Below are 27,061 nucleotides of genomic sequence, written 5' to 3' on the forward strand. Positions count from 1 at the left end.
TGGAAGAAATTCCAGCTGCAGCAGAAGAAGAAGCAGCGGAGCAGTAGCAGCATTACACAGTATACAGGCGTTATACTGGCAGCAGAGCAGTAGCAGCATTTCACAGTATACAGGGGTATACTGGCAGCAAAGCAGAGCAGTCTTACACAGTATACGAGGTATACTGGCAGCGGAGCAGTAGCAGTCATACACAGTATACGGGGTATACTGGCAGCGGATCAGTAGCAACCATACACAGTATACGAGGTATACTGGCAGCAAAGCAGAGCCAACACGCAGTATACGGGGTATACTGGCAGCAAAGCAGAGCGGTCTTACACAGTATACAGGGGTATACTGGCAGCAGTAGCAGAGCAATCAGACACAGTATACGGGGTATACTGACGGCAGCAGTAGCAGTACACAGTATACGACGCCGAAACGGGGCAAGGTGACCACATCGGTGATTGATGCAGTATTCAAGGAACACCTGTATACCAGAACAAGCAGTCCGGAGGCAATTTAACAGCGGTGGAGAGTGCTGGGTCCAATCAGCAACCGAGGAACCAAAGGGCGGTGGGATAGTCGCGATTCTACACACTCACTACTTTCCTGGGGCCACTGTACGAAGGATATTCTTTAGTGGAGGTTGCTGCGACATACAGGAGTCCACAGACGGTTCCATAGAAGGCCAGGCAGTCCCATGCAACACAGTACAGCGGAACTTTTTCAGTGGAGGAGGCTACAGAGTTCGGGCAGAAATTAAAAAGGACACGGAGCCAGAGATAGAAGCGGGCCAGCAGCAGCCAAGTCCACGAGTCACTAACGAACAGCGATCCGGAGCGGGAATACGGCAGAGGCGAGCCAGACCACGGATTCTTGCCCCAAAACCAGTGACGCAGAGTGGCGAGAACCAACAACAGCCCAGCAGTAGAGCCAGACCTGTCAATAGTCAAGTTGAGATACAGTGGGAGTACCCATACGAGACTGTAATCTCAGAGAAGTTCCTCAGCGGTGGCGTATATCAGGTCCAGTCAAGCAACACCCATACGGCAGTCTATTGCAGAGTAGCAGCCAGCCAATAGAGGGAATCCACTACCAAATATAACTTTCTAAATAAATTACTTTTTTTTTCCTATGTACCTAGTTATTAAGTTCATTTCAATAAATATTATAATTATATATATATCGTAAAAGGTCTTCTGGTCAATTTAAATTTAAAATTTAGTAATAGTAACGTCACAATCCTTGTATTCCTATCCCTTGAATCCTGGCATCCGGCGAGCCAATCCACAAATAGGATAAGGATTAATTTAAGTAATTTAAGTATTTTAAATAAAATAGTAAGTTGAAACGTTACAGGAAATAAGATAATTTTTTTTTTTTAATTAGTCCTTAATCTTCATTTATTACTTTGTCCATAAATATTTTTTTTACAACTCCAATTTTCCAAAAATGAAAAAAAAAATTTTTCATGGCAGTTAAATTTTTTTTATTATTTTGTTTAAATATAAGACATCGTATTAAAAAAAAAAAATTTTTTCCTCGGGGTCCTCATTTTGTTCGCCTCTAAGTCAATAATACTCACAACAATAAAAAAAAACTAAAATAAAATAATACCCATTGAAATGCTCATCAATACGGACTGAAATAATTAAATTTACATCAGACCGTTAAATCCGCATTACTCAATAGTTTTATTCATTCTCATTCCTTTAAATTTTCCAACCTCGTTTTCTTCATCTCCATTCTTACTACTCTCGTCCATTAACAATCTTCCTTATAATGTTACAATCCCATTCCTGCTGAATAGTCGAGGACACTAGACTGCAAGAAAATCCACAAAAAAAAATAACAAAATACTATAATACAAAAATAAACTAAAGATGACAACGAAAAGAGTTTAAAAAAAAATTTCTCATGAGAATCGACACAAGAGAGCGAAGCTTCATATTTTCCGTCCAAGTTGCCCGATACGAGCAAGTTTCATTCCCACTCGTGTTATATACGTCTATAGTAGTTCTCAGCAGCGTGCCCGGATGAGCGAGTTTCACAAGTGAAATACGAAAAGCGTGGGTGAGTTGGTGTGCTACAAAAGCAGCTACAGCTTCAACTAGGAGATGTAGGTGTAGGTGTAGTCCGGGATAAAGGATGAAGGAGGTGAAGCAGTCGCGTTCCCCCGAGGTCTCGGTTCTCGCCGCTACGCCGCAGGGCGACGATCTTATCGGCGACGAATGCGCCGACCATTCGTACAAAGAACAAACTATTCCCGCTAACGTTACTCCCACTGAAATTCTATTCGGCTTTCCGCAACTCTCTTGCTCACTAAGTCTTATACGACTGCATCTCACAACTTATCTCTTTCCCATCACCTATATATATATATATATATATATATATATATATATATAGAAATATAATAATACACTCTAGCGTACATTGTATCCGTCTCCACACCAGTGCTATGTCATGAATGCCTTGAGACTTCTGATGTACTTTATGAAATAACATGTCTCCTTTGTTGTGCTTTCTTACGAGCTTTTGATTGCTCTTTATACTTAAAAACTTATTCAATATTACTCTTATATATTGAGCTTAACTGCCTGAGGCATTTAATATATTTATATCAGACGAAATTAATAAATACGTTTAGTCAAAGTTATTTTCCTCATAATGTTTCATCAAAAATCTCAATATCTAGCGTTTACTGCACTGTAAAAAAATGGGGCAAGTCCAGGCGGTGTAGATGTTAAAATTTTCGATGTTAAATTTCAACACCTAAAGCAGTGTAAATATTCTTTACCGATGTTCAAAAAATTATCCGCTGTTAAAATATTTTTTTATAGGGGAGAGGGGGGCAGAGTGGGCCCCTTAAGGAAAATAATTATAATATCATCAACTTTTTTTAAAGTGTTTACTTATTTTTAGACCCTTGATACTTATTTTCACTTCATTATGCTGCGTCCATTAAAATTTAAAAATCGAAAATTAAGGGCAAAGTGGGCCATCCATAAAATTTCGGATTTGATGTTTTTTATTCTTTACACGTGTGATATTTGCAAATCTGTGATATAACTTTAAAACGTAATTTTATTATTTTTAACTTTCTTAATAAATTATATTTAATGAACAGTTTTGGTGGTCTATTTTACCCCTGATCATATAAGGAATTTCGATAAGTTTATTATCCGCCCGAATTTATTGGCGTATAGAAAATTTTGAGGGGCCCACTTTGGCCCCATTTTTTTTGAAGTTTTGAAAATTTTAAGAGGCCTACTTTGCCCCCTCCTCCCCTACGCAATACATTTTTTTCTAATTTCTGTACATGGAATATTTTTTTATACCGATTTAACACTGGTATTTAAACACCGCCAAATTACACCGTCTACACCGGTGTTATTTAATGTTAACACCGCTCTTTTTACAGTAACAATAAAAGAAAACTAGTTAAGCTCGTAAATCTGTTGGATTTAAGCTGTCATAAAATTGGGAAAGAAAAAAAATGTAAAATGTTCAGTGATGCAGATAATTTCGTAGGCAAAGTAAATCCTTAGCTTTACCCTATGAACGCAATCAAGGCGGCATAGAGAGCACCAAGAAAGGATGCTACCAAGCAAAGGAGGAGTTGCAGAGAGCAAGAGACTGCGTAGCTTCTCAAGAATCGCGATTTAAATTGAGTTTCGGTTTGATTGAGCCGCTTTCTACGAAAATACCGTGAGCTTGTGCCGCGCAAGGCGTCTTCAACGCTTATTCTCTTCAACATTAGCATTTAGATCACCCAATTTCGGTTTACTACAAAGTTGTTTTACGATTGACTGTTGAGAACCCGAGAACTCAAGATGAGTTTGCCTTACTGACGATTTTATTGTCTGTCCAAACTACTCTAGTACATTTACTTGACTCTTCGGCTTAGCTGATGGCTTAGTTTGTCTGGTGGCAACTTTTTCTATCCATTCGTTAAATGCTAATGTGACAATGATAATTATTATTACAGCTTGTTCGGAGGTATTTATACAAATGAATGCATTAGTGCAGACTAAAATAATGTTTGGCTTTAGGAAAACAATTGGAGAAGTGATAAACGATGTTGGTAAATTCTCTGGCAAACGATACAATTCCTCGGAGATTAGATTGTAACTGGTATGTGCTGTGTATGCCCATGAATTTACTTCACTTCATTCAAATCCAGGCTTCTGAAATGTCAGGATGATTTAACATTATAGTTTATGCTGTGTATCACATGCAGGCTTATGTGCTATTGAAATGATAAACCTCTGCTCACTGAATTTCGTATAAAAGTATCAGCGCACTAACATCTATTGCTATCGATTAAAGCTAAAATAATTTTATATATAAGTCAGTAATACTCAGTGACACTGTAAAAAAATTTCGGAGTGAACGCGGATTAAATCCGGAGTGAATTTTGATTTAAATAGAATCCCACAAAAAAAAATCTGAAAACCACCTGATCCTGCGGGCCAGCCTCAAAACTTCCCGTAGTTTCCGAGCTCAGGGAGCTCGGACACATTATGACTTGTAAATTTTTGAGCTCGTCGAGCTCAAAAATTTGTTAGGCCGGTAAAACCTTCACTGAAAAATTATAATTTTTGTCCGACGATATCTTTGGAACGGATGAACCGATTTGAACGTACTTGGTGGCAATCGAAAAGGCTCACCAAGAGTTAGAACTGATTATATTTTGAGGTAAGTCGGGGACGTGGTTTATGAGTTATATGCAAAAAACCGAAAACAAAAAAAAATTTTTAATTTTTATTCTTCGTATAACTTGTAAACTACATGACCGATCTACTCCAAAATCTAATCAATTCTAAATTTTAGTGAGCTCTTTCGATTGACACCAAGTACGTTCAAATCGGTTGATTCCTTCAAAGATTTCGTCGGACAAAAAAATGTTTACATACACACACACACATACACACGGACGTCCATCCGGGAATAGTCAGAATAGCTTCCTAGGACCTCAAAACGTCGACACCTGATGAAAACTCGATTTTCGAAAATCGGACCGAAACCAATAGCTTCCCGAATTTTTGAAAATTTCCAATTTTCTTAGCGGGAAGTTAAAAAAGAATCGCCCGTTAGTGGGTCGTGAATGACTGCCAATTTTCAAGCATCGGCCGAAAATCGGCTAAATATCGGATGATAACGGTATGCCAAGCATTGGCCAATCATGGCAATCAATCATCGCCAAAGTTTGGTATCAAGAGCACTCGATCAAACCGTTGGCCAACGAACGGCGGTTAATTGACCGCTGTTTTTATAAGCAAAAAGATGGCTGCCAATGATTCACCTATGGAAAAATTTCGAAGCTCGGCGACTTTGTATAGGAATCCAGATCACTCCGGATTCACTTCACCGTAAAAATAAACTCTCGATTTACAACGTATGCGGAGTGATTTTTATTTTGACTCCAGAACGAATGAATTCGGATTTAAATAAAATCTGTAGTCACTCCGAATCCACCTCTGATTTTTTACTGTATTTATTTAAAATCAATATAAATGGCAGATGATTTTGGTAAAGAAATGATCCAGTTACTGCAAATAAATTTTAGTTGGACCACGTGCTTCAAATATATCTTAAGTATCGCAAAATTTTCTTAAATTACTTACCACAAATAAATGACATATTTCAGTAAAATTATTTGAATCAACTGTCATATTTAGTTGTACCAAATATATTTATTGTCATTAATAAATGTTAAGAAAAAGGCCACAAATAAATTGATTTATTTGGAACAAATATTTATTTCGTTCAGTGAATGGAGCCAAGTCTCGGGGTAAACTTTTTGGTGAATAGTGAGAAGTCGGGCTGCGATGGAGGTGAATATTAGAGTGGGAGTGAAAGAGGGAGTCGGAGTTGAGGGAGGCAGAAGTTTTCTCGTACGGATAAAATGAGAGAAAGGTTCACGCTAATTTTCACGATCCCGTTTAAGAGGCTCGCTGAGGAGAGAAAGGGGCTGAGTTGAAGCTGAGGTATAAAAGCCCGGACAGAAAAGCGAGTGGAAACAAAACTTGGAGTTTAATATTAAAGTGGTAAGTAGCGAGTCCGTGTAAATTTGTCGAGCGAGTTTGTCGCTTTTTCCTTGCCCGTCACCATTAATAATTAAGAGTAACTTACAAATTATATTTAATGCAATTGTGGAATTGTCAATTTTACCACTAATTTTATAATTACCATTCTTTCATTTTATTATTTTATTTTAATTAACTAAGTACATTTGGTTTTAATTTATAAATTAAAATTACAGGTATAAAATATTATTATTTTTCGATGTCTGATTTATACACTGATGATTTTAGTCCTCAAAAATTTTAAGTTAATTATTTAATTAAGTGAAGATAATTAGGCTGGACTTGAATAGTATAAGAAAATGATGACGAGATCGTTAGTGTATTAATAGATGATTATAAATTAAACATGACCTCTTAATCCTTGTAGACTTTATTATCTTGCGCCTGGGGCGAACTGGTTGGCTTGTCACGTTCAGTCGAGTCGGGTTTGGTCGAAGATTCAGCTCGATCGTACAGATAGCTGGTCCCCCTCAACCCACCCGGCGGCACGGTGCTGTCGTAAAAATAATCTCTCGGTCGATAAGACCTGCAACATAGGGCGCTCGGCTAGTTAAAGCATCCTTCCGCTTCGTTAAAGTGTCATTCACCTCGCACCCGAAATTGCCTCGTCATTTCTTAAAATAGCTCGCGAAATAAAAAAAAGAAAATACGCGACACGGACAAAGACAGAGAAAAAAAAAAAACTAAACTGAACTGAACTAATAAAACCGCACTAAAGAGTATCTAAAATCTGGTATAACATTTAATCCTTGAAATAAATATCTCAAGCCATTGAAATTTACCCGAGCATATTTATACGCTTGAGAAGATTTAGATAGTAAGCAACGTTACTCAATATAATTGGATCTCAATGGGATTACACGTGATCTCTTGAAGCAAAATGAATTTGTTTATTGATAAATAAAAGTTTATTTTTATATTATAATTAAAACTCACCCGGAATCACGATCTCTGTTCAAGTCCTTCCAATTATCCCTGCAATAAATATAAATCAGTATTTATCGCAATAATTTGAGTTTAATCAAAAAGACATTTACCCGGAGTCACGATCTCGTCCGGTATTTCGCCAGCTGTCTCTGTGGCCCATATAATTCCAAGCACTGGCGTATCCCCTATCATATCCAGGTCCCCAAGCGCTAGATGAGTAGTATCCTCGAGAGTCTGGACCACCTCGTCCTGAAGTTTTGTCGTACCAATCTGGTCGATCCTCGTATGGACGTCTCCGGTAGTTTTTTTCATAAGGATCCCAGTAATCATTTTCGTATCCACTTTGAGGATTCAAAAAATAAAATAAACAAATTGTTGATCGTAAATAACTACACTGTAAAACATCGGAGTGAATGCGGAGCGGATGACTGCATATTTGTTTAGACCCCTTGGAGTAAGGTTTACTTTAAAGAGAGCTTATTTTAATATTAACTCCGAGTGACGATTCATTCATGATACTGAAATTTGCTGACGTTTAATAATTTTTTAATTTTTTAAAAAACGATAAATTATGAAAAAAAAAATTTTTTTTTAAAATTGCACTTGTAGTCTTTTAAATTTTCTACATGTGCATATTTTTAGTTTTTTTTTTTCTTCAAGTTTAATTGTTCATAAAAAAATCCAAAAATTTTTAATTGTCTGCTAACTTCAGGATCGTGATTCACTCCCAATTTTTTTCAGTGTATGGATTTTATTATAATCCGAATTCTCTCCGTCACTCGGAGTTCTGGAGTTTTGAAAAAAAAAATCACTCCGTGTATGAAGTAAATAAGGAGTTTTTTTTGCGGAGTCCCGGGTCAAAATATCTAGCCTTAATCTAGCCTCATCGAACCCAAGTAAGCCTCAATCCAGCCTCACTGAGTAAAAAAAGCATTTTAAGCCTCAAATGATGTTCAAAAAGCATCAATTAGCCTCATATGGTGATCAAGAAGCCGCTCAAATAATACTAATCGAATTTAAATTACATAGTCGAGTAGTAGGTTCATTTGAGGCTCATTGATGCTTTCTGAACATCATTTGAGGCTCAAAATGCTTTTTTTACTCAGTGACGCTGGATTGAGGCTTACTTGGGTTCTATGAGGCTAGATATTTCGACCCGGGGTAATTTCGAAGTGATCTGGATTTTCTTTAAATCTGCATTCACTCCGAGGGCATAAATAAACAGTCATCCCCTCCGAATCTGATTCACTTTTACTCCAAAAATTTTATCACAGTGTAAATATACAATCAATTATATAAAGACATACCGATTAGGATTATTGCGATTGTAACGATCGTAGCGAACATAAGGATCGTCAGTAGGTCGCCTGTCGTAAGGGTCGTGCCGATAGCCATGGCGTTGATCCAAGTTGTCGTAGCCATTGCCGCGGTCGAAAAACCGATCGTAGTTGCGGTCGTATCTCATGTCGTGGAGCCGATCTCGTCCCATGAGCATGTCGTATCTAGAGCACACCCAATGGCTTCATTACATGTTCTATCAAACCATTATTATTGAACATACCGGCAAACAAGCACGCTCGATTACATCCAGAACAAAGAGTCTGGTTATTATTATTTTTTAATTTTAAAACCAGAGATAATAATAAATCTGTGGAGACTCTTACCGGTCGTAATAGGGCATGGGTCGGGCGGGTTCATGTCTCACATAAGGTTCAGCTCGGTCGTAGTCATAAGGCGGCCCTCGAGCTCTATCATACTCATAACCAGGTCCTTTGCGCTCGTAATCGAATGCCTGAGCGGGCACTCGGGGTCTATCGTACTCATAACCGCGTTCACGATCGTAATACTCTTCATACCTATCCCTGTATCTCCGTGGCTCTGGATCATCATCATAGTAATCATGTCTCGTTCTAGATCTCCATCTGCAGATACATTTATAAATAATTATCAAATATTACATATTTCCCGAGTCAAAATATTTGGATTAGATTGAACTTAAGTTAACATAAACAGCTTAGATATACCTTACCTGGTATTGATGGACTTGAAATAGTATTGCCTTGACTTAAAAAGCTTAAATAAGACTTAGGTCAGCTTAGGCATCAAGTTGAACTTATTTATGACTTATTCTTGATAAAACTAACCTATCGAAGAATGAAAGCATGAAAAGAAGATATGAATCCAAACTAGGTTAGCAACTGAATGCCGGAAGATGACCTAGTGCATGACAAGTAGCTCGTCTGCATGTATAACTCAAATATTCTTCAAAAGATCAATTTTTAACCTTAAAATACTTCATCTTAGTCTTTTTATGCTTGAAAAATACCTGCAGACGACCTGGTGCCGGATATGTACCGGTGCTGCTTGTTTTCCAGGCATTCGATGCTCTTTGCTAACCTAGTTTGGATTCATATCTTCTTTTCATGCTTTCATCTTTCGATAGGTTAGTTTTAACGAGAATAATAAGTCATAAATAAGTTTAACTTGATGCCTAAGCTCACTTAAGTCTTATTTAAGCTTTTTAAGTCAATGTAATACTACCTCAAGTCCATCAATATCAGGTAAGTTATATCTAAGCTGTTTAAGTTAACTTAAGTTCAATCTAATCCAAATATTTTGACTCGGGTTTAGTTTTTTATTATTAATTTATATGCAATAATTACCCTCGAGATGGGGGAACTGGTTTATTAGGATCGCAAGTGATACAGCGTTGCTCGTAATAAGCGGCATCACGGTGTTCTGGTTCGCCTCTTACCCCAATGGCACCAGAAGAAACTGACGAACCATCAGAAGCATATCTGGCAGCGTGATAGTGCTCAGAGCGAGCTTGACGGTACAAATTACCGAGAGTTGTGGCCACCAGGGGACTTTGAGTCGACGATGAAGATGAGGATGAGGATGAAGAGAAGGCCGACGAAGATGATTCCTCTGGCAGGGCGCATTTTATCGGAGCACTTATCAGCACCAGAGATAATAACTGTAAACATTATCGCGAATGGTTGCTATTAAAAAGTTGTAGCTCGTAGTCATTCATAGAGCAATAAAAATTAGTTGGTATGTAAAAAATAATAATGTATGACCATAGACATGGACTCTATAATAATAACGAGTATAGTATGGTAATTTTTCAGGGTATTTTTTTCTTATGGCTCAAGTTGATGCCAAAGGGTTATTGAACGTGTCGGCATGAACACGCAATCAACCCGCACGAGCAGTAGAATGGCTCAATGGCGATACCTCCAGCACACCAGCTAGCCTAGTATATATATATAAAGCTTTGCGTGAGATGCACAAAAGCGCAATTACGCCGTTAACGTGGGAAAGTTCAAAGCTTCCGGGTGATACTGAAGTGGTTGGTATTAAAAAGGTGCTGGGGACCACGATGGACACTACACTCTGCAATCACCCTCGGCTCACTCTAATGGAATTTTAATACTACACATTATTTTTTAACTTTAATACATACAATGTACGTGTAATTTTATTTGACATTCTCAATTAATTTGATTATATTTTCATCTTCTACGAGGATCATTAATTAAATAAATTAACCAAAAATAAATCGGCAAGGTCTGGCCAGTAAAAATTATTTTTACCCAATTTATTGTGCCGGAAATTACTTAAGAATTTTTTTTCTTCAAGGCTACCCCATTCTACCCAAGTTAAATTTTAATGGCAGTGAAGAATAAAGAAATTCAGCCTGTCCTCCTCTTTACTAAATAAAAATTACGGTAATTAAACGTCAGTAGACATCCGTTTGCATGACTCCAAACAAAATAATAATATTACTATTATTATTATCCACAAAGTTGACCTTTTAAGTCAACGTTGCTCCTTTCGGGTGTTAAACTTCTTTGAAAATGATTTACGAGCAAGAGATCTAGTGATCTTGGTCCTCCTATCAGACTAGTCACCATGTCATTAGCATTTTATAATTAAATACCTCTCACAGGCACCGGAAATTCGAGTCCCCAAAGGCGTTCACGTCTTATAAAATAAATTCCTAAACAGTAAATATTAATAAAACCAAATAAACCTCTAAGTGCGCGTTCTGACCTATAAAATTAAATAGCTTCCACTCCATTGGTCTGCGAAAACGTTTACCAGCATCAACAAATAGCAATAAAAAATAATAAAATAATACCGAGCGACAACTAAAAAATAGTCTGAATATTTTTGTGCTGCTCGGTATTTATAAATATACCGTCACGTATAAAACGAATGTTATATACATTCTAGAGACGGAGATATATAAATATAGACAGATATAGGAACGTAATTATGACGGCGAGGACGTCGGGGTACAAACGATCTCTCTTATCCAACCTTTCTAGCTCCACTAACTTCTACCCGTCGACGTCTACGTCTATTTCTCCCCCGTTTCTTTGGTAATTCAAGGGACGGCAAATTAATAAAACGTTTACGCTCCGTAGCCAACCAACAAAACTCAATTAACCTGACAAAAGTAACGGAAATTTGCATTTAAATCTTAAACATTCACATTATTAGTATGTGTTGCTTGTCGTTGTCTCGCTTTTTATTTTTATTCTTGATAAAATTTCATGGGCTCCGTAAAAATAAACTAGTGTTATATTTATTTAACGTGTTGTGTTATTTAAATATTTATTTTTAAAACCGTGAATTAATTTTTTCAGGCGAGTGATTAATTTGAATGAGTTTAAGGCCCAACGCACATTCCGTTGTCCGGTTTCAGCTTTTACTTTTATACAAATGTGTGTTTTACATGAATCGAATCGCACATAATAACATTGAAAGTGTGTAATAGTGGGTCTTTTGTGATGCTAAATTCCGCGGTAGATTAATGGGAGGACGTTGAAAAGCCTCACTGTCATTACTTTGTATTTATCTCCGTAAATCGATACCTCGTTTACTGTATTTTGTATTTAAAACTTTACAACGCGGGTTTTAAAACTAAAATCATCGTGTTTTGTAAATGTTTGTCTATTAATGATTTGTGATTAAAAAAAATTCACTGTGTAGTTTTCGTTCATTCTCGTTTTTCAATCTCTTTATTCCTTCTTTATAGAAAATCGATGACCTATATGCCGCCTGTCTGCAATACTGAGATTTTAATATAACTTTATGTCAATCTCCGGTAGCTTTGTAAAGATTAGATATTTTTTTTTTATTTATTTTTTATCAATGTGTCGATGAAAAAATTTTACGATTTCAGTTCTTCAGTAAAAAAAATATTCGACTGTAGTTTGACTGTTGAATAAAATTAAAACTTTTTCGATTAAATTGACCGGGTGATTAACAGTTAATGAGCAGCGATTGAAAGTTTATCAAAGAAAATTATTCATGCACAAAAACAATTAAGTCGTCAGCGAGAACCGAACAATGAGCAAAGTACACAAGTTTTTTTTTTTTTTTTTAATTTTTATAACAAAAAAAGGTAAAATAAATCTGAAAATATTACAGGAAAAAAGTTGAATTCTAATAAATCCTGTGGAGCGAGAATTATTAAATGTAAAATAAAAGATATCAAATGTAAAAAATAACAAAAAGTAGATCCAGAAAAAAAAAGTTAACAAGAGCATAAAAATTTTTACTGCTCGTGAAGCTCGAATAGAGAAAATAAATCACTGTAGCAAATGAGTCTGTAGAATAAGAGAGGAAGTAGTCGTACCGTATTTTTTTTTTACAGAGTTCATATGTATATACATATACATATATATAATATATTTTTTGGGTATGGTTATTATTATTTAGTTTTATTACAGAGCTGGGTTTTGGTCGACTCGCGGCCGTAGTTCAAGGCACTCCATTAGCCGACAAAATCCCTGTATTTGCGCGGCAGGTGAAATAATAAGACCGGATGTGATGTCATGCAAGTGTGAGTAGTCAGAGAAAGAGGTAAAGGTACGCGTGCGTACAATGAAATAGTTAATATATTGTAGTGAACACGCTATCGCTATTGCTTTTGCTTTTGCTTTGGTCCTGTAACTGGTGATGGTGATGGTGCTGGTACTAGAGCTCGACATCTAGCTACTGTACATCAACCGATAGTTGACCTGACCATTATTCTCACCACAATGTACTTCCTTTTATCAAAACACCACTAACACATTACGACACATACACACCTTTATTATTATTATTATTATTATTATTTATTACTAAAACCATTTCTAGCCTTTTTACGTACTTCATTTCCTAAATCCATTCTAACCAGGCTTCCTTTCCATTATTTTATTCTTTCATACGACATGATATTAAATAATACAAACAAAATGTAGACAAGGGAACTACGCTAGATCTTTTACTTTTTACTTATATTCATATAAATATATCACTAATTTTTAACTGTCACAATAGAAAATTTTTCTTTTCAAATTTACAACTATGGAGATTTTTGTATAGATCTAATTTATAAAGATCGTCTGTGGTACAATTAATGAGATATTTCAGTAATTTGTTTTTTTTAACTAACAGCAATATCGAGTTTACAAATCAAAATTTTTCTATACAGAAAAAAAAACTATTGACTGTAAGTAAATATTCTTGATTAAAGAAATTTTTTTGAAAACCTCAATTTTCTCGGATAAAGTAAAAATCTCTGACTAAGACAAATTATCTTGGATAATTTTCAGAAAATCTTGATTTGGTTCCCGAAAATTCTCCAGGATAAAATTTCTAAAATTATTTTTATCAGTCCAATCCCTGATGGCCATACTATCACTTCAAAAATTTAACGTCCAGTGATTTTGATTGACTTCACAGTAAGTGTACGTCAAGTTCTTGCTATTGACGATGATGTATACGGATCCGGTTGTAAGTGTAGAAATTATTATAATTACATAGATTATTATAAGATCTCGTTTATAGAGATCGTGTTCAACAGATTTTGTCCTGGAGAGATTTTGTCAGATATTTTCTTGACTCAAGATATCTTTTTTTTCTCTGTATAATTTATAAGATCTCAATAGATAAAATTTGTGTCAAAGGTCGATCACTTTCTAAAAATAGTAAAATCATCGTCAGCATTTTAATACCGAATTTGTAATTAATTTCAACACCAAAAAAATAAAATGGAACACTGCACAGAAAAGAAGGATTTCTTGATAAAAAATTTCAATTCGCCCCAAGAAAATTTCTACTTGTCCCAATAAATTTTTTACATTACGAACTGCGGACAAAAATTTTCTTGGGACGCAAAGAAACTTTTTCTAGTTCAGAAAATTTTTGTTTTCATTTCGTGATACAAACTATTTCTCGCACCAACAAATGCTTTTTTTCCTTGTGCCTTAACTTACACCAACATTTTTTAGATTAAAAAAAATATTGTTTTCTACCGAAAATTTAAAAGATCCCCTGTTGCCTACATCACCCAACGTTTTATTTAATGAATAAAATTTTATTTCATACTTTAATCCCATCATTTATTTTTAGCTAATACAGTGTCGGCTCTGCTGTTTTACTTTTATTTTTAACCCATTATACGTCGTTATGTGCTTGTTAGCGGAATAAAAAACTTTAAAAAGGTTCGTTAGTTCACTAAGTATTCTTTTTATATTTTTTTGGTAAACACTATACTTATATCCGCTAATGACAATATGATATACATTAAATATTTAAAAAATAAAAAAGATGGGGTAACTTTTAAAAATTACTTTAAACGAAATTTTAATGCAGCTCTAAATTAAAATGTTTGCGTTCCCTTCGCAGTATGCACGTCAATAAAATATCATAAAGAGAACGTTTTAATTGCTGCATCACCATGGAAAACATTTGAGTACACGAGCGTAGTTATGATAATAAAAACAAAATAAAAAGATATATTTTGTATGAATATCCACCGGCGCGTGTACAAAGGACATAATATTTTTATATTTTTTCAGAATTCATTTGAACATAAAGAAGAATATATTCCATGCATCGCTGATCAGGTTCAACGAACAGTGTCAATAAACTTTTACATCCTTACGACTGAATTACCTGATTTAGAAGCTAAACTATCATCCGATGAAAATTTTCACATGAAAATGTAAAATTTAGACGTGAAAATTCTTTAAAATAAATAAAAGTCGAACGAGTGATTACCGATCGGAAAAACAGGTCAGATTGAAAGAGTCTGATTGCATGATTGTTACAAACTGTAAATGGTATGAAATCGAAATAAAAAAATACAAATTGTAAAAATACGAATGAATAAAACCAGAGAGTAGTAAAATCTCGACGTGAGACTCGTTTTGCTTTTCTCATCCGGGTCGCGCCTCTTCTCTTCTCTCCTCTTTTATGCTCTCATTCAACGATCGATTAGTTTGCATTGCAACGCGATACGGGCACTACTAAAACGGTAATGGCACCCGACTCACAACTGCTCCAGCCACCCCGACTCCTGTCCCAACTACTGAATCTTCTCGCCGACTACTTCTTGCTGTAAATATCCACTCTACTTTTTTTTACTTATCTCTATAACTTTGAGCAGCTAAACTGCCTCGATTAACTCGCGGGCAAGGTAAATCCGAGTTGCTAACAATTTATGCCAAATAAAAACTCGTAAACATAAATATTAAGAAAAAAAAAGTTCAAATTAAATTAATGACTTCAAATAAACTAATGTAATTGCGAGTATTATCAATTAAATGTTATTGATTGCGAACAGTTAATCGACAGATAAGCGCACTACTCTGTAGCTACAAATGCTTTGTTCGGCAACTGCTATTGACTTTCTGCCCTCCATTAATCTTACATTGAAGAATTACAACCGGATAATGGAAAAGTTCTTTACACTCCACGTCTCAACTTGTTAACGATATTAATCCTCAAAGAAAAAAAAATAAAAAAATTTCCACTGCAACTTCTGTTAAAAAAAATTTACTCAACGCGTTTTATTTTATTTTATCTTTTTTTGTAACGGATGAATAAAAAATTGAGGGAGAAAAAAAAATAAAATTGAAATTAATCCAAAGCTGCCTGGGCTATGAACTAATCCGCGGATCAACGACGTAAGACAGCTTTACTTTTCTTTTCTCATACAGCTCATGTCATTTCGTGGTTTTTCTTAAGACCGAACTTTACTACCACAAACTTCTACACACATATCCACATTTCTTACTTCTATTTCGTTATTTTTTACCATTTCTTTCCCCAGAGGTTTATAGAATTTATCGCGGACCCAATTAGAACGAGTGCCAGACACTGTCCGTTGGGTATCCGGTGCCTCAGAGAAGTTATATATCTTGTTCGATTTAACTTTATCAATATTATACCAATATTTTTTTGATATTTAATTAAAAGATATAATAGAAATAATATTTTTTTAGTAATAAAGCGCTGACTTACCAAGAAATAAAAAAAATTATTTTTTACAGCACTAAAGCCCATAATTGCACGTGTTCGCGTCCGCGACCTCCTACTGTTTGAGCGAGTTAAAACATACCGCAGGTTGTTTTATAGCCTCTGTTGACCTTGCTCGTGTGATCCCCTGCAAGAGCGACTCTGCCGCTGGTAACAATCCTTCCATTCGGACGCTACTGTTGTATACACAACAAGAACACTGTGTTTTTTTTTGTTTGTACAGAGATATCGGGATCGCACATCGCCCTTTTCACGCGCCAACCCACCCGTAAAAACTCGTTTCGGTACTCCGATCACGACGGAAGAGACCTCGCACGTCACTTCCATCCCCCAAGAGTCCGTCAAGACGTCTGTTTGTTTTGCACTTATGTTATTACCCTCGGGGTAAAATAATTCAACGCGAATCTCTATCGAGAAGAAAGAAAAAAATTAATCAAATTTGCTGTCGATAATAAATTTGAATTTATTAAAATTTTTTTAGACAGTAAATGTTTACACAATAATTAGGGAAGGGGAGAGGGGGAAGGGGTTCGACAGAAATAGCAAAATGACTTGTCGAGTGCATCAAAGTTTGAAAACGGAAATGCGCAGAGCGGACACCAAGCTCTGGCTGGTGGTTTTGTTGCTCAGCTCTCGCTCTTGGGTGCAAAGGCTAAGCAGGTTCCAAATTAGAATGGGATATTGGCCGGAAGTAGAGTAGAGCAGAGAGGTAACAACTCCTGGGGATCGCGTTGGGAATTCAGAATCGTAGGAGGGTGTCACGGTTGCCGCCTCCACTGGATGCTCCAACAAACTTGCGGCCTTACATCGAGTTGTGAGCCGTGAGAGTCTTCCACGTGTAAAGTTATATATTTTTGGTTTCGATTCTATTGTCAATTCATGACCCAAATTCATGAATATTCATTTCGAACACAATAACTTTACTATAAAAAAAAGTTACAATTATTTTTTCTTATTTATTTATGAATATAACAGAGATTTGATTTTTTTGAACGATTGTTATTTTTTAAAATTATCGATAATAATCAAGGAAAGTCATTAGTGAGCAAGCGTGACGTTGCGCCATTTTCTCTCGTATTTTTTTTTTCTTTTATTTGAACGCATTAGAGGTCAGAGGAAGTGAAGAAAAACTTACTTCCTCCGCCAACTTGTTTTTTTTTTGTCGATATCGAATAACTATCGGCTCAAGATTACAGCGATAGTTTAATATAAAATAAGAAATCGTTTTTTTTCTACTTCTAAATTAAAAGATGGTAGAAAAAATTGTGGTTAAATTATTGATATTGTTTAGTATCGTGCAGATAATGTAAGAAGTGATAGCTCTGCTCAGCTCTCGTAGCCTTTTAAATTTATAACGCTCCTGAGAGCAAGAGACGATTGCCGTGAAATTTGTGCTGCTCGTACATATTCTATATACCTCCCAAAGGAACTTAAAACTTTAACCTCTCAACGATGGTTTTTTATCCCCGTAATGTTATCGAATGGAAAATAATATTCAATAATATAATTGGGTTCAATTATTTTTTCGCATACGGAGCCTGGTCTTGATCACGAATGCGAAGTTTGCCGATAAAAAATTTACCAAAGTTGAGAATGAAAAGTAAAATCGATGTTTTATAAATTAATTGGAGACTACAGGTTTTGAATAGATAACGAGGTAAGAGAAATTGAATAAGACGACAGGTGAGGACAATGTTGCATGCATGCCGTTAACGATATTCTGGCGCACACAGAATAGCCAATCAGCACTTGCTGTAGCTTAAGTTATACAGTACACGGTACAAAGCACTAGCATCAGTTCAGCCAATACTGATTCAAAGGTCGTGAGGCCCGATTCAATAGAATAAAACCCCTAGTTATATCTAACTACCCGATAGCTGATAAGAGAGTGAGAGAGAGATGAGAGTGATGTGGTCACCGAACAATCTACCTCGGCAAAGTGATTGGCAAGCTACGAGCTAGACTTCCAAATGATTCTACCTATTCTGAATACACAATAAACTACCTTGCACGTATATGTATACATGTATGAATAGTATATGTATTAGTATGTCTATGTACATATATATTGTGAATAGATTCCGTGGGAAGTTGGTTGCTCAGTTAGAAGGAAATTTAGATACTCGTAGAGTACACAACCTCGTACTCAACACAACAACATGCTAGCATTGCACTTGGCGACGTTAATCAACCTAAACCGGCTTAATATATCACTGTGGTGGGCATTAATTTTACTAGCTCCCGTCAATCTAGTAACAACCGCTATTATGCCACCAATCATCGTGCAATTTGTGTATTTTATACAGTAACATCAATTACCTTGAGTCTTTTGACGATCGATTATATTTCTCACGTCATTTCACATGACTAATGTCAATATTTGTCTACACGGAAAAAAATAAATTATACACTAGTTGAGAGTATATGTATTGAGTGTCACATACATTGGAGTTTATTTTTGTTTCATTGTTTTGTTATTTATTTATTGTAATTAAAATATTAAATAATGCTAATTATTTTTAAATCATTAAAAATGACGGATGTCTCAATAACATCTAGTAGACGATAGAATTTATATGATCAAGGTATGATGGGATCATATTTGTAATTGGTTATGTTGTACCATGTGATTGTAAAATTAATTGTTTATTCATTTATATAGTTTTTGTAAATCTTTATAATGACTTGATTGCTGAAGAAGTCCCAATAAACGGACGAAACGTCCAATATATAGTCAAAATTAAATTCTAATTTTGTGTTATTGTCCACCTCCCTATGACTTCACCATTGTATAAATTATAATTTTTATTCGAATTTTCCATTGATTTTTATTGTTTGAAAAATAAACCCGCATCAAAGAAGGTAATTCATAAATAATATAATATTGAAAGCGAAAAAGTATAAGAATGATTCTCTTAAATATATTGATATGAAAAAAAAAAAAAATAGTCACTCTTGGTCTTTAAATTTTATTGTTTGAAATGATAAAACACGTCGTCTTGCCATGTAGATATAGCCGCGCATCAGTAATACTTTAGGTTAATTCTTTCACATACATTAAAAGCTTACAAACACAAGTGAATTTTTATTATTTCAAACTATGAAAACTGATGCGCTTAAGATATACTTTTTGACAATTTGAAGAAAGTAATAATTACATAACGTTGTATATAAAATCAATTATTCGACATTGAAAATTTTATTTATCATACTGAATATTTTTTTACTTTTTTACTATAAACTTAAATGTTCCAAACATCGAATGTTGAAGCTGAAACGTTAAATTATTATAATTTCATTTTTTTATCTACCAAACAATTTCTATTACTTGTAACATGATTTCTTTACATATAAACTTTAAATTTCAATATTTAAATTAAGATTATTATAATTTATTCTATAAAACCACTCTCTTAAAATGAATCAGTGAAAAGTGCTGCAAATCAGTGAATATTCACGGCGAATCAGTCCCAAGTATGTCACTGATTGAATCAGTTATATACTTGGGACTATTTATGCAGTGAATATGCACTGATTTGCAACACTTTTCACTGATTCATTTTAGGAGAGCACGAAATTACTGTTTGAAATGATATTAAATTGTGACCACATTCTAAATTTTTAGTTATCAATTACTAATTTTTATTATTCATTTTTTTGCGTGTATTTATCGATCTGTCGTAAGCTTAAAAATGTTAAAAAAAATAACCAAAAATACGTAAGCCGTCATGTCCGCCCTTGACCAAATGCTAAAAAAGCGTTGAATTTTTTCAATGGTCGCTGTTTTACAGACTTATCTTAAGTCGAAAATCATGAAAAAGTTTCACCAAACAGTTGTGGTTTTTAAAAGTTAAACCATAGTGCAATTTTTTAGTATTAGGTAAAAAAAAAAAAAAAAACTGCTGCTGCTGCAACAAGAGATTGCCCTGTAGCAGCTACAGGACTTAGTTCTGTTGTATAGCTACAGGGCCCGTAGCTGCAACCAGGAATAGACCTATGGCTGTAACTAGGCGGGTCCTGTAGCTGCTACAGAATTTTTCTGTTGCAGCAACAAACTCATGCTACAGAACCTATTTCTGTTGCAGCAACGGTTCTTTTTTTCGTGTACACTCCTATAAATAATTCGTATTTATTTATTGTTGTCAGCAATCAATGAAATTTGAAACGAGTAATTAATTATTTTTTCGTCAAATCCAATCACAATAATCCTTTTAGTACTTTGATGTGATTGAAATCATCGAAGAGAAATATGTGCCACAGAGAAATAGTATACTATAGTCGATAAAACGGTTCTATCTGTAAATTTTAACAAACGATTTAATCAGTGCGGAAGTGATTGGTTTGTTTATAAGCAACGAATTTCGTATTATTATGGTTACTCGGTAAACATATTCGTAATGCGATACAACAAATCGTCGCCAGTGAAATATCTCTATGCACAAATGCGTACACACATGCAATATAAATAAATATACACATACATAAAAGCATTTGGTTAATTTTATGAAATATTGAAACTGCGATATGTAAAAGCTTTTCCACTCAGTGAACTATATTTACCATTGGATATTTTACGACCGCGTCCAACTCTTTCACTTGATATTCACTCTCGCGTCCTGTCCTCTTTGCTCTTCTATTATCATCTCCCTTCTCTTTTCCACCTGCTCTCTCTATATCCCTTGAACAAACGAGATTATCGTTGCATCAGAACCGCATATATGATTTTAATTGACCCAACGTACAAATCAAAACTTAATTTAATCTGCAAGTCTGCATCATCCATCTCCGAGCAAGATCTCGGTTAAATAATTAAATCCTAATTTCAAATTCCCTTTTAATTCAATTAAATTTTCAGCCTTTGTTTTATGTAATTAATAAATACTGAATGATAGTTTTTAATTAACGTTTGATATATGCATCGCGATTCCCAAGATAGTTTTACACAAGTAATTAGTGTTAACTATTCAAAGCATGTGGTTTTCAATTGCTAATATATCATCGGTCAGAATACAATATGATAAACTATATAATACACGAAGAAAAAGTACTTCGTCCTCATAACAAAATACGGGATAACGAAAAATTTCTTTATAGTGACAAACATTATCAGCTTATGGCAACAAATAAAATTGTGACGAAATTGAGTAGTCGATTGGTTACGAAAACACATGATATGCATTATAACAATATCTTCTTACTTCAAAGCGGTCAACTAATTCCGGCGGTTTAGTCGTAAGAAAAAAATATTGGACACAGAATTACAGGGCAACAACTGCTCAGTCGCGTTCAGGACGACCCCCTGCACAAGAAAAATAATAACATCAATTAACGGAAGCCGTGGAGTCTTAGTAGGAGAGCTATTGGCCTCGAAATCGGCCAAATATTGGCGAAAACGCCGATTCTGGCCACATAATCTTAGAAAAAAATATCAAAATATGAAGTTATAGGGTGACAACTGCTCAGGTGAGTTCAAAGCTACCTTCTGCACTAGAAAAATTATGTTAGCACGTATGGAAAGCGATGGATTTTCAGTGACGAGAGCTAGTGCCGTCGACAATGGGGACAAGTGCCATTTCGTTACCCTAAGTAATTTCAGCTTATGAGTACAAAAATTTGGTCAGTTCTATAAATTCACTCTTTAAACATGAATTAGTGAAAATAAGTGAATATTCACTAATTCCAAGTGCAAACCGAACCACTAATTTCAAAAAGTGGTTCGATTGGCACTCAGAATTAGTGAATATCCCTTTATTTCACTTATTAATGTTTAGAGAGCACTTTGTTATTTCAACAAATCAATTTTTTTACCGTTACACAACAGTTTTTTCGCAGTTACAAACCATTGCTAGGGGCAACAAACATTTCGCTAGAGTTACAAGAACATCGTTATCATATCGAATTGTTTGTTCTCCGAATATTAAGACAAAAGTTTGTTACCGTAAGTTCTCTTATCTTCTGGTCACAAAAAGTTTTTTTTCGCGTAGAGAATTCAACTCGAAATCAACTATTTCTATTAGTAACAGCAAACGGAAATTTAATAACGATAATTTCATTTACGAGCAAATACGGACTGAGTAATCAATTTATATTGACGAATTTGCATGAAGTGGTATTTGAAATTTGTCTATTTATTTTCTATCTGAATTACGGTTCTCAATAAAATATAAATTTGGAATCAATTACTTTTGGAAAATTGTAAAATGAACTTTGTTTCGGTAGAGATTGAAAAAAAATAAAAAATTACCACATAAAATAAATTTTTCTTTTTACTTCAATAATTCCTTTGTATGACTTTTCAAATTTGAGTACAGTTGAATACCCGCCAAAAGTCTGCCCTTCATAAGCCTCTTCTCTTCAATCGAAAGTTACTGTGTCAAAACAGCCCCCCTCAGCTACTCTTTTGAGATTCCTACCAGAAAACCCGTTATAAGCCTCCGTTAAAATTATCTAAATTATAAACTAAGAATAGGAAAAAATATACAAATTAATGATGAAAATTTACTATCTACGTTTCGTGGAGAATAATTAAGTCATTATTAAGTAAAATATAATTTCATGTTCATAATCATAATTATAAATTTCATTTAAAGCTTCTGTTTCAATTTAAAAGTTTCATTGAGCACTATGTTTTTCAATAAATTTATTATTTTTATTAATACTGTAATTAATAACGTTATCAATATCATTTTTTTCATTTCAATTATTATTTGTTTAAAAAGATGAGTATTTATTCTACCGCTATAAGCATAAAAAAACTCGGGAAAGTCACGTTTGTAACAAATCATAAATATGACGTTTAAAATCATTTTAAATAAGACAGGCTTATAACGGATAGTCAAGAACAAAACTAAACGCATGGTTCTGGGAAGACTGAAATCCCCAGAAAAATTTTCCCTACGTCCCTTAGAAAAAAATAATAATTAAAGACATTTATTTTTTATACAGAATAGAAATTAAAAAAGAAATTGCGTATTTCTGTGACCTGAATAACGTCGTGTGAGCAATTTTTTAAGACTTTAAAAGTGGTTTCATATAGAAGACGGCCAATGCCTTAAGGCTATGCTTCCCTCATATATATGTACAGCACACGGGGTTAAGAGGACGCGATCCGGAAATTGTGACCACAAAGGGAAAAAAGTAAGCTGACTCATGAAAGCTGAATTCTGTGAAACTTAAAAGAAAATCTTATTCTACGAGCTACACGACATTCTGCAGACTCTGCGTGACAGCTACTCGTTCTGGCACCTGACTCTAGAATTAAAAATACATATATAAACCTTCCTTTGCTACCACGTCACATAAAACTGTGAAAGACATTAAGAAAACTTAATTATCTAATTTTAATTAAAAACTTTTTTATAACCCTATTTATCTTTGATACTTATACTTGGAACATCACTTTCGAGTGACATAATTGCTCATACTTGGACATTTCAAACATAATCTTCAACTTTTCTTTTTAATTTTTTTTCAACATCCGTCACAAGTACTTCTGACAAAAAAAAACTTTAGCTTTACTTTGATCAGTTGATTGAGTGTTTTTTTAATCTCGATGGAAATTCATCAACTGCTAAATAGATTTTCAATTTTCATCAATGTTTCATTAAATTTATAACGAGCTGCAAATTAAATAATGTTATATTTTTAATTTCTCACTGGCTTATTCTAACGAAAATAGGGTTCCATGACAATTGATCCCCAACAACTGATTCCCGACAAGTAATCACACGATAATGGATCACACAAACAACTGATCCCACTGACAAATTCATAAAATGATTAATTATTAATTAATTACAATGACATGAGTAATTAAAATTCACTGTTGTAAATATAAAAAGTTATATTATGTAAATTAGTTGTTGATAAAAATCAATTGTCGATAGGATCAGAAGTCGGTGAGATCAATTTGTAGGGATCACTTGTCGTGGTATAAAATTGTTAAGATCAGTTGACGGCACACCCGAAAATAGAACGAGGCCGTGGGTCAAGCCCGGATCGACGTCGAAGATCAATCTATAAAAATTCTATAGAAAATGTATAGAAGATCGGGACTAACTGACATTTTGATTTTTCCATTTTTTATATAAATTTTACAACTATGATCAAATTCCGTAATAATTTGTCAATTTTCTAAATGAACAAACCTTCAAAAATTATTCAGCGATTGACAAATGTCCAAAATTCCTGTAGCAGTAAATCAAATTATATTTTATTCTCCACATTTCATATAAAAAAAAAAAAATAAAACTGGAAATAAAAATAGCAGCTTTGCTGTCATAACTATTCAAGATAAAAAAGCCGAGATGAAAGCTGGTGGTTTACGTCCTCAAGTAGAGTTAGGACACGACGTTAAAAGCAAAACTCAAACTCAAAAAAGTAAACTTGTGTGTTAGTATGTAAGTTTAAAACTTTGTATTTTTCCCGTCAACAAACTCCGTCTCCGCTGTCCTTTCAAGCGTCTTCAATGATTTATCTGCGAGTAGAAACGATCTCCGGGACTTTTCGTGCCCAACGAGGATACAAAACTTGTAACCCATCAAATATCCGCTTTTCTCAGCTCTAATCCGACAGCTTTAATTACTTATGAAATCCTCAGCTAATTATGATTAATTCCCACAACATCTTGCGCTCGGTAAAATATGACAGGCGGTTATGAAAAATGTTGTTTTTGTAGAGAAAAAAATTTTTATTTCGAATTATTTTCAGCGTTCACAATTTTTCTGTTTTATTTTCATTTTTGTCACACGTGAATTATCACGTACACATACACATAAAAAATCCCATAAATTATATTACGAAATTAAAATTCTGCGCAATTATTCCTGTGATATTTGTGCAATCTAATTGACATTGAGTGGATGAACGTTTATTCGTCTGTACAAATTCTGATTTATTCATTTATTTATTTATTTATTTATTTATTATATATATATATATATATTTATATATTTATATTTATAATTATATTTATATAAATAACTTAGTATTTAACAAATCACATTTTACAAATACATAACGACACTTATTTTATTTAAATAAATTGTAACAACAATAAATCTTAATTATGAATTTACAAAAAAAAAAATAATGAATAATAAGTAAGTCCAGTATTTAAAAAAAATAAATTATTCATAACAGGGAATAAAATTTTCTCGATAAATAAATTCTCCCAATACAAATATCGGACGGGAGAGAATCACATTTTAAAAATTCATTATTAATTAATTAATTAATAAATTAATAAATCTTATGACTAATTAATAATTAATAATAATCTTCCACACAGATTAAAAATTTTAATCTTAAGAATCGATCAGTACATTTCAATACTTTCATTAAATTTATACACGATATTTACAGGAATTAAGACACCAACTGATCATATCAGGTCTGATTAGCCGGTTTGTCTTGGCTGGGTAATTTTTCTTTCACTTGTTCGTCCTTGGGCCGGGACCCGGGCAGCCTGACTTTGTCTTTCTTGGGCAGCGGTTGCGCAGGACCAACTTTTTTCTTCTTCTTCTTGGTCTGAGTCGCCTTGAGATTCATCGCCTGGCTCGCGATGTCGTCGCGAAACGCCAGGAAGCCCAATTGTGCGTGGGAGGCCTCGTTCAACGCCCGCGAGCGTATGCACGCGCGATATTGATCTGTCGATAACTTTTGTCCCGGACCACCTGAGCAAACCTGAAACGATACAAGCAAATAACGCCCATAAAAATCATATAATTAATTAATTAAATTTTCATTCATTTTATAGCGAACGGTTTTATGGAAACAATTAAATCTAATTATAATTAATTAGAGTTTAAAAAATTTTAATTAAACATTCACTACGATAATGATGTTGAATAATAAGTATGAATTGCCTCTCGTACGAAAATATAGAGCAGAGAATATTAAACGAGTATACAACAAAAGGAATGTATGTTGTAAGGGAAATAGAGATGGGGGAAGAAAGCTCAGTAGAATTCCCTGGCTGTGAAACTACAAGTTTAGTCCACTTGGATCCTTAATTGCCTGGGCTTAGAACGACACCGTGAGTGCTGTGATTTCGACCGTCGTTTGCGACAAGTGGAACCTTGACAGCCAACTCTGTTTAGTTGGCTCTGTAGGACTCATACCCATTTACATTTTCATCATACATGTGTATATATATATTTATCTGTATATATATGGGACCATTCTCTTCATTCCGAAGGCATGCTCACGTATCCAAACACCAACATCGGCTCCCTTTATTCATAGTGTAATATTTGTCTAGGTCTGATTGCCCAACCGGCATTCCTATGGTTAAATATTAAGTACCTCTTTCTTATTATGAATTACTGAGTATCGAATATATTTAAAACGTCGCCGCTTCATATGTGGAATTTAAATATATAATTTAAGAGATTAATGTGGAATGGTCATTTTTAGGTTTAAGTTTTTCTATTTTTATTGTTTTATTGCACCTTTGTACTTAGCAGTAAGTATTTTTTTTGAAAAGGTTGTAAATAAAGGGATTAAGAAAAATTCCCAAATGAACAGATGTTTATAGTTAAGAGATTTTAGAAAATATTTGTAAACGTGGGAGCGTAAGTACATTTTGTCTCGTGGCAAAAAGGTATATTACAAGTACTAAGAATGTAAGAGCGAAGTATGACCGATGCGTGGGGTGAGAAACCCAGGTAGCAAGTAAGAACCAATTTGTATGGGACTCAAGGGAGCGGTCCCTAACTAACTTTGATGTAAGACAG

At 34.4% G+C, this 27,061-nt stretch overlaps 3 protein-coding genes and 1 long non-coding RNA gene across 11 annotated transcripts in view; 2 read left to right on the plus strand and 2 right to left on the minus strand.

Moving 5' to 3' along the window:
- The window catches only part of LOC130676640 (uncharacterized), a 149,362-nt gene that overhangs the window by 77,551 nt on the left and 44,750 nt on the right, over window positions 1-27,061 (plus strand). For 2 of the 8 annotated variants that reach the window (XM_057482999.1, XM_057482998.1), the window contains exon 4: window positions 14,864-15,214. The exons of 1 other annotated variant lie outside the window; for it this stretch is intronic. In XM_057482999.1, the coding sequence (XP_057338982.1) occupies window positions 14,864-15,013 (150 nt within the window). In that variant the 3' untranslated portion in view covers window positions 15,014-15,214. Of the gene's footprint in view, window positions 1-14,863; window positions 15,218-27,061 lie in introns of those variants that run through there. 5 more of the 8 variants (XM_057482994.1, XM_057482997.1, XM_057482996.1 and 2 more) reach the window with 5 other exon arrangements.
- On the minus strand, window positions 6,166-16,462 carry LOC130676637 (uncharacterized). The gene is made up of 7 exons (XM_057482988.1): window positions 16,311-16,462; window positions 9,665-9,978; window positions 8,666-8,923; window positions 8,309-8,503; window positions 7,112-7,342; window positions 7,011-7,049; window positions 6,166-6,600 (listed from the first exon to the last, which is right to left on the minus strand). The coding sequence occupies exons 1-7, from the start codon at window positions 16,350-16,352 to the stop codon at window positions 6,429-6,431; spliced, it is 1,251 nt and encodes a 416-aa protein (XP_057338971.1). The 5' UTR covers window positions 16,353-16,462; the 3' UTR covers window positions 6,166-6,428.
- Window positions 9,888-13,246, plus strand: LOC130676641 (uncharacterized). Its single transcript, XR_008991465.1, has 3 exons — window positions 9,888-10,055; window positions 10,133-10,470; window positions 12,746-13,246. It is a non-coding gene; the product is annotated as an uncharacterized LOC130676641 (long non-coding RNA).
- LOC130676636 (chondroitin sulfate N-acetylgalactosaminyltransferase 1) overlaps window positions 24,985-27,061 on the minus strand; it is a 58,558-nt gene continuing 56,481 nt past the window's right edge. The window contains exon 9 of the mRNA XM_057482987.1: window positions 24,985-26,009. Within this exon, the coding sequence (XP_057338970.1) occupies window positions 25,713-26,009 (297 nt within the window). The 3' untranslated portion in view covers window positions 24,985-25,712. The remainder of the gene's footprint in view (window positions 26,010-27,061) is intronic.

This window comes from Microplitis mediator, chromosome 10 (assembly GCF_029852145.1).
Source record: "Microplitis mediator isolate UGA2020A chromosome 10, iyMicMedi2.1, whole genome shotgun sequence".
Taxonomy (NCBI): Eukaryota; Metazoa; Arthropoda; class Insecta; order Hymenoptera; family Braconidae; genus Microplitis; species Microplitis mediator.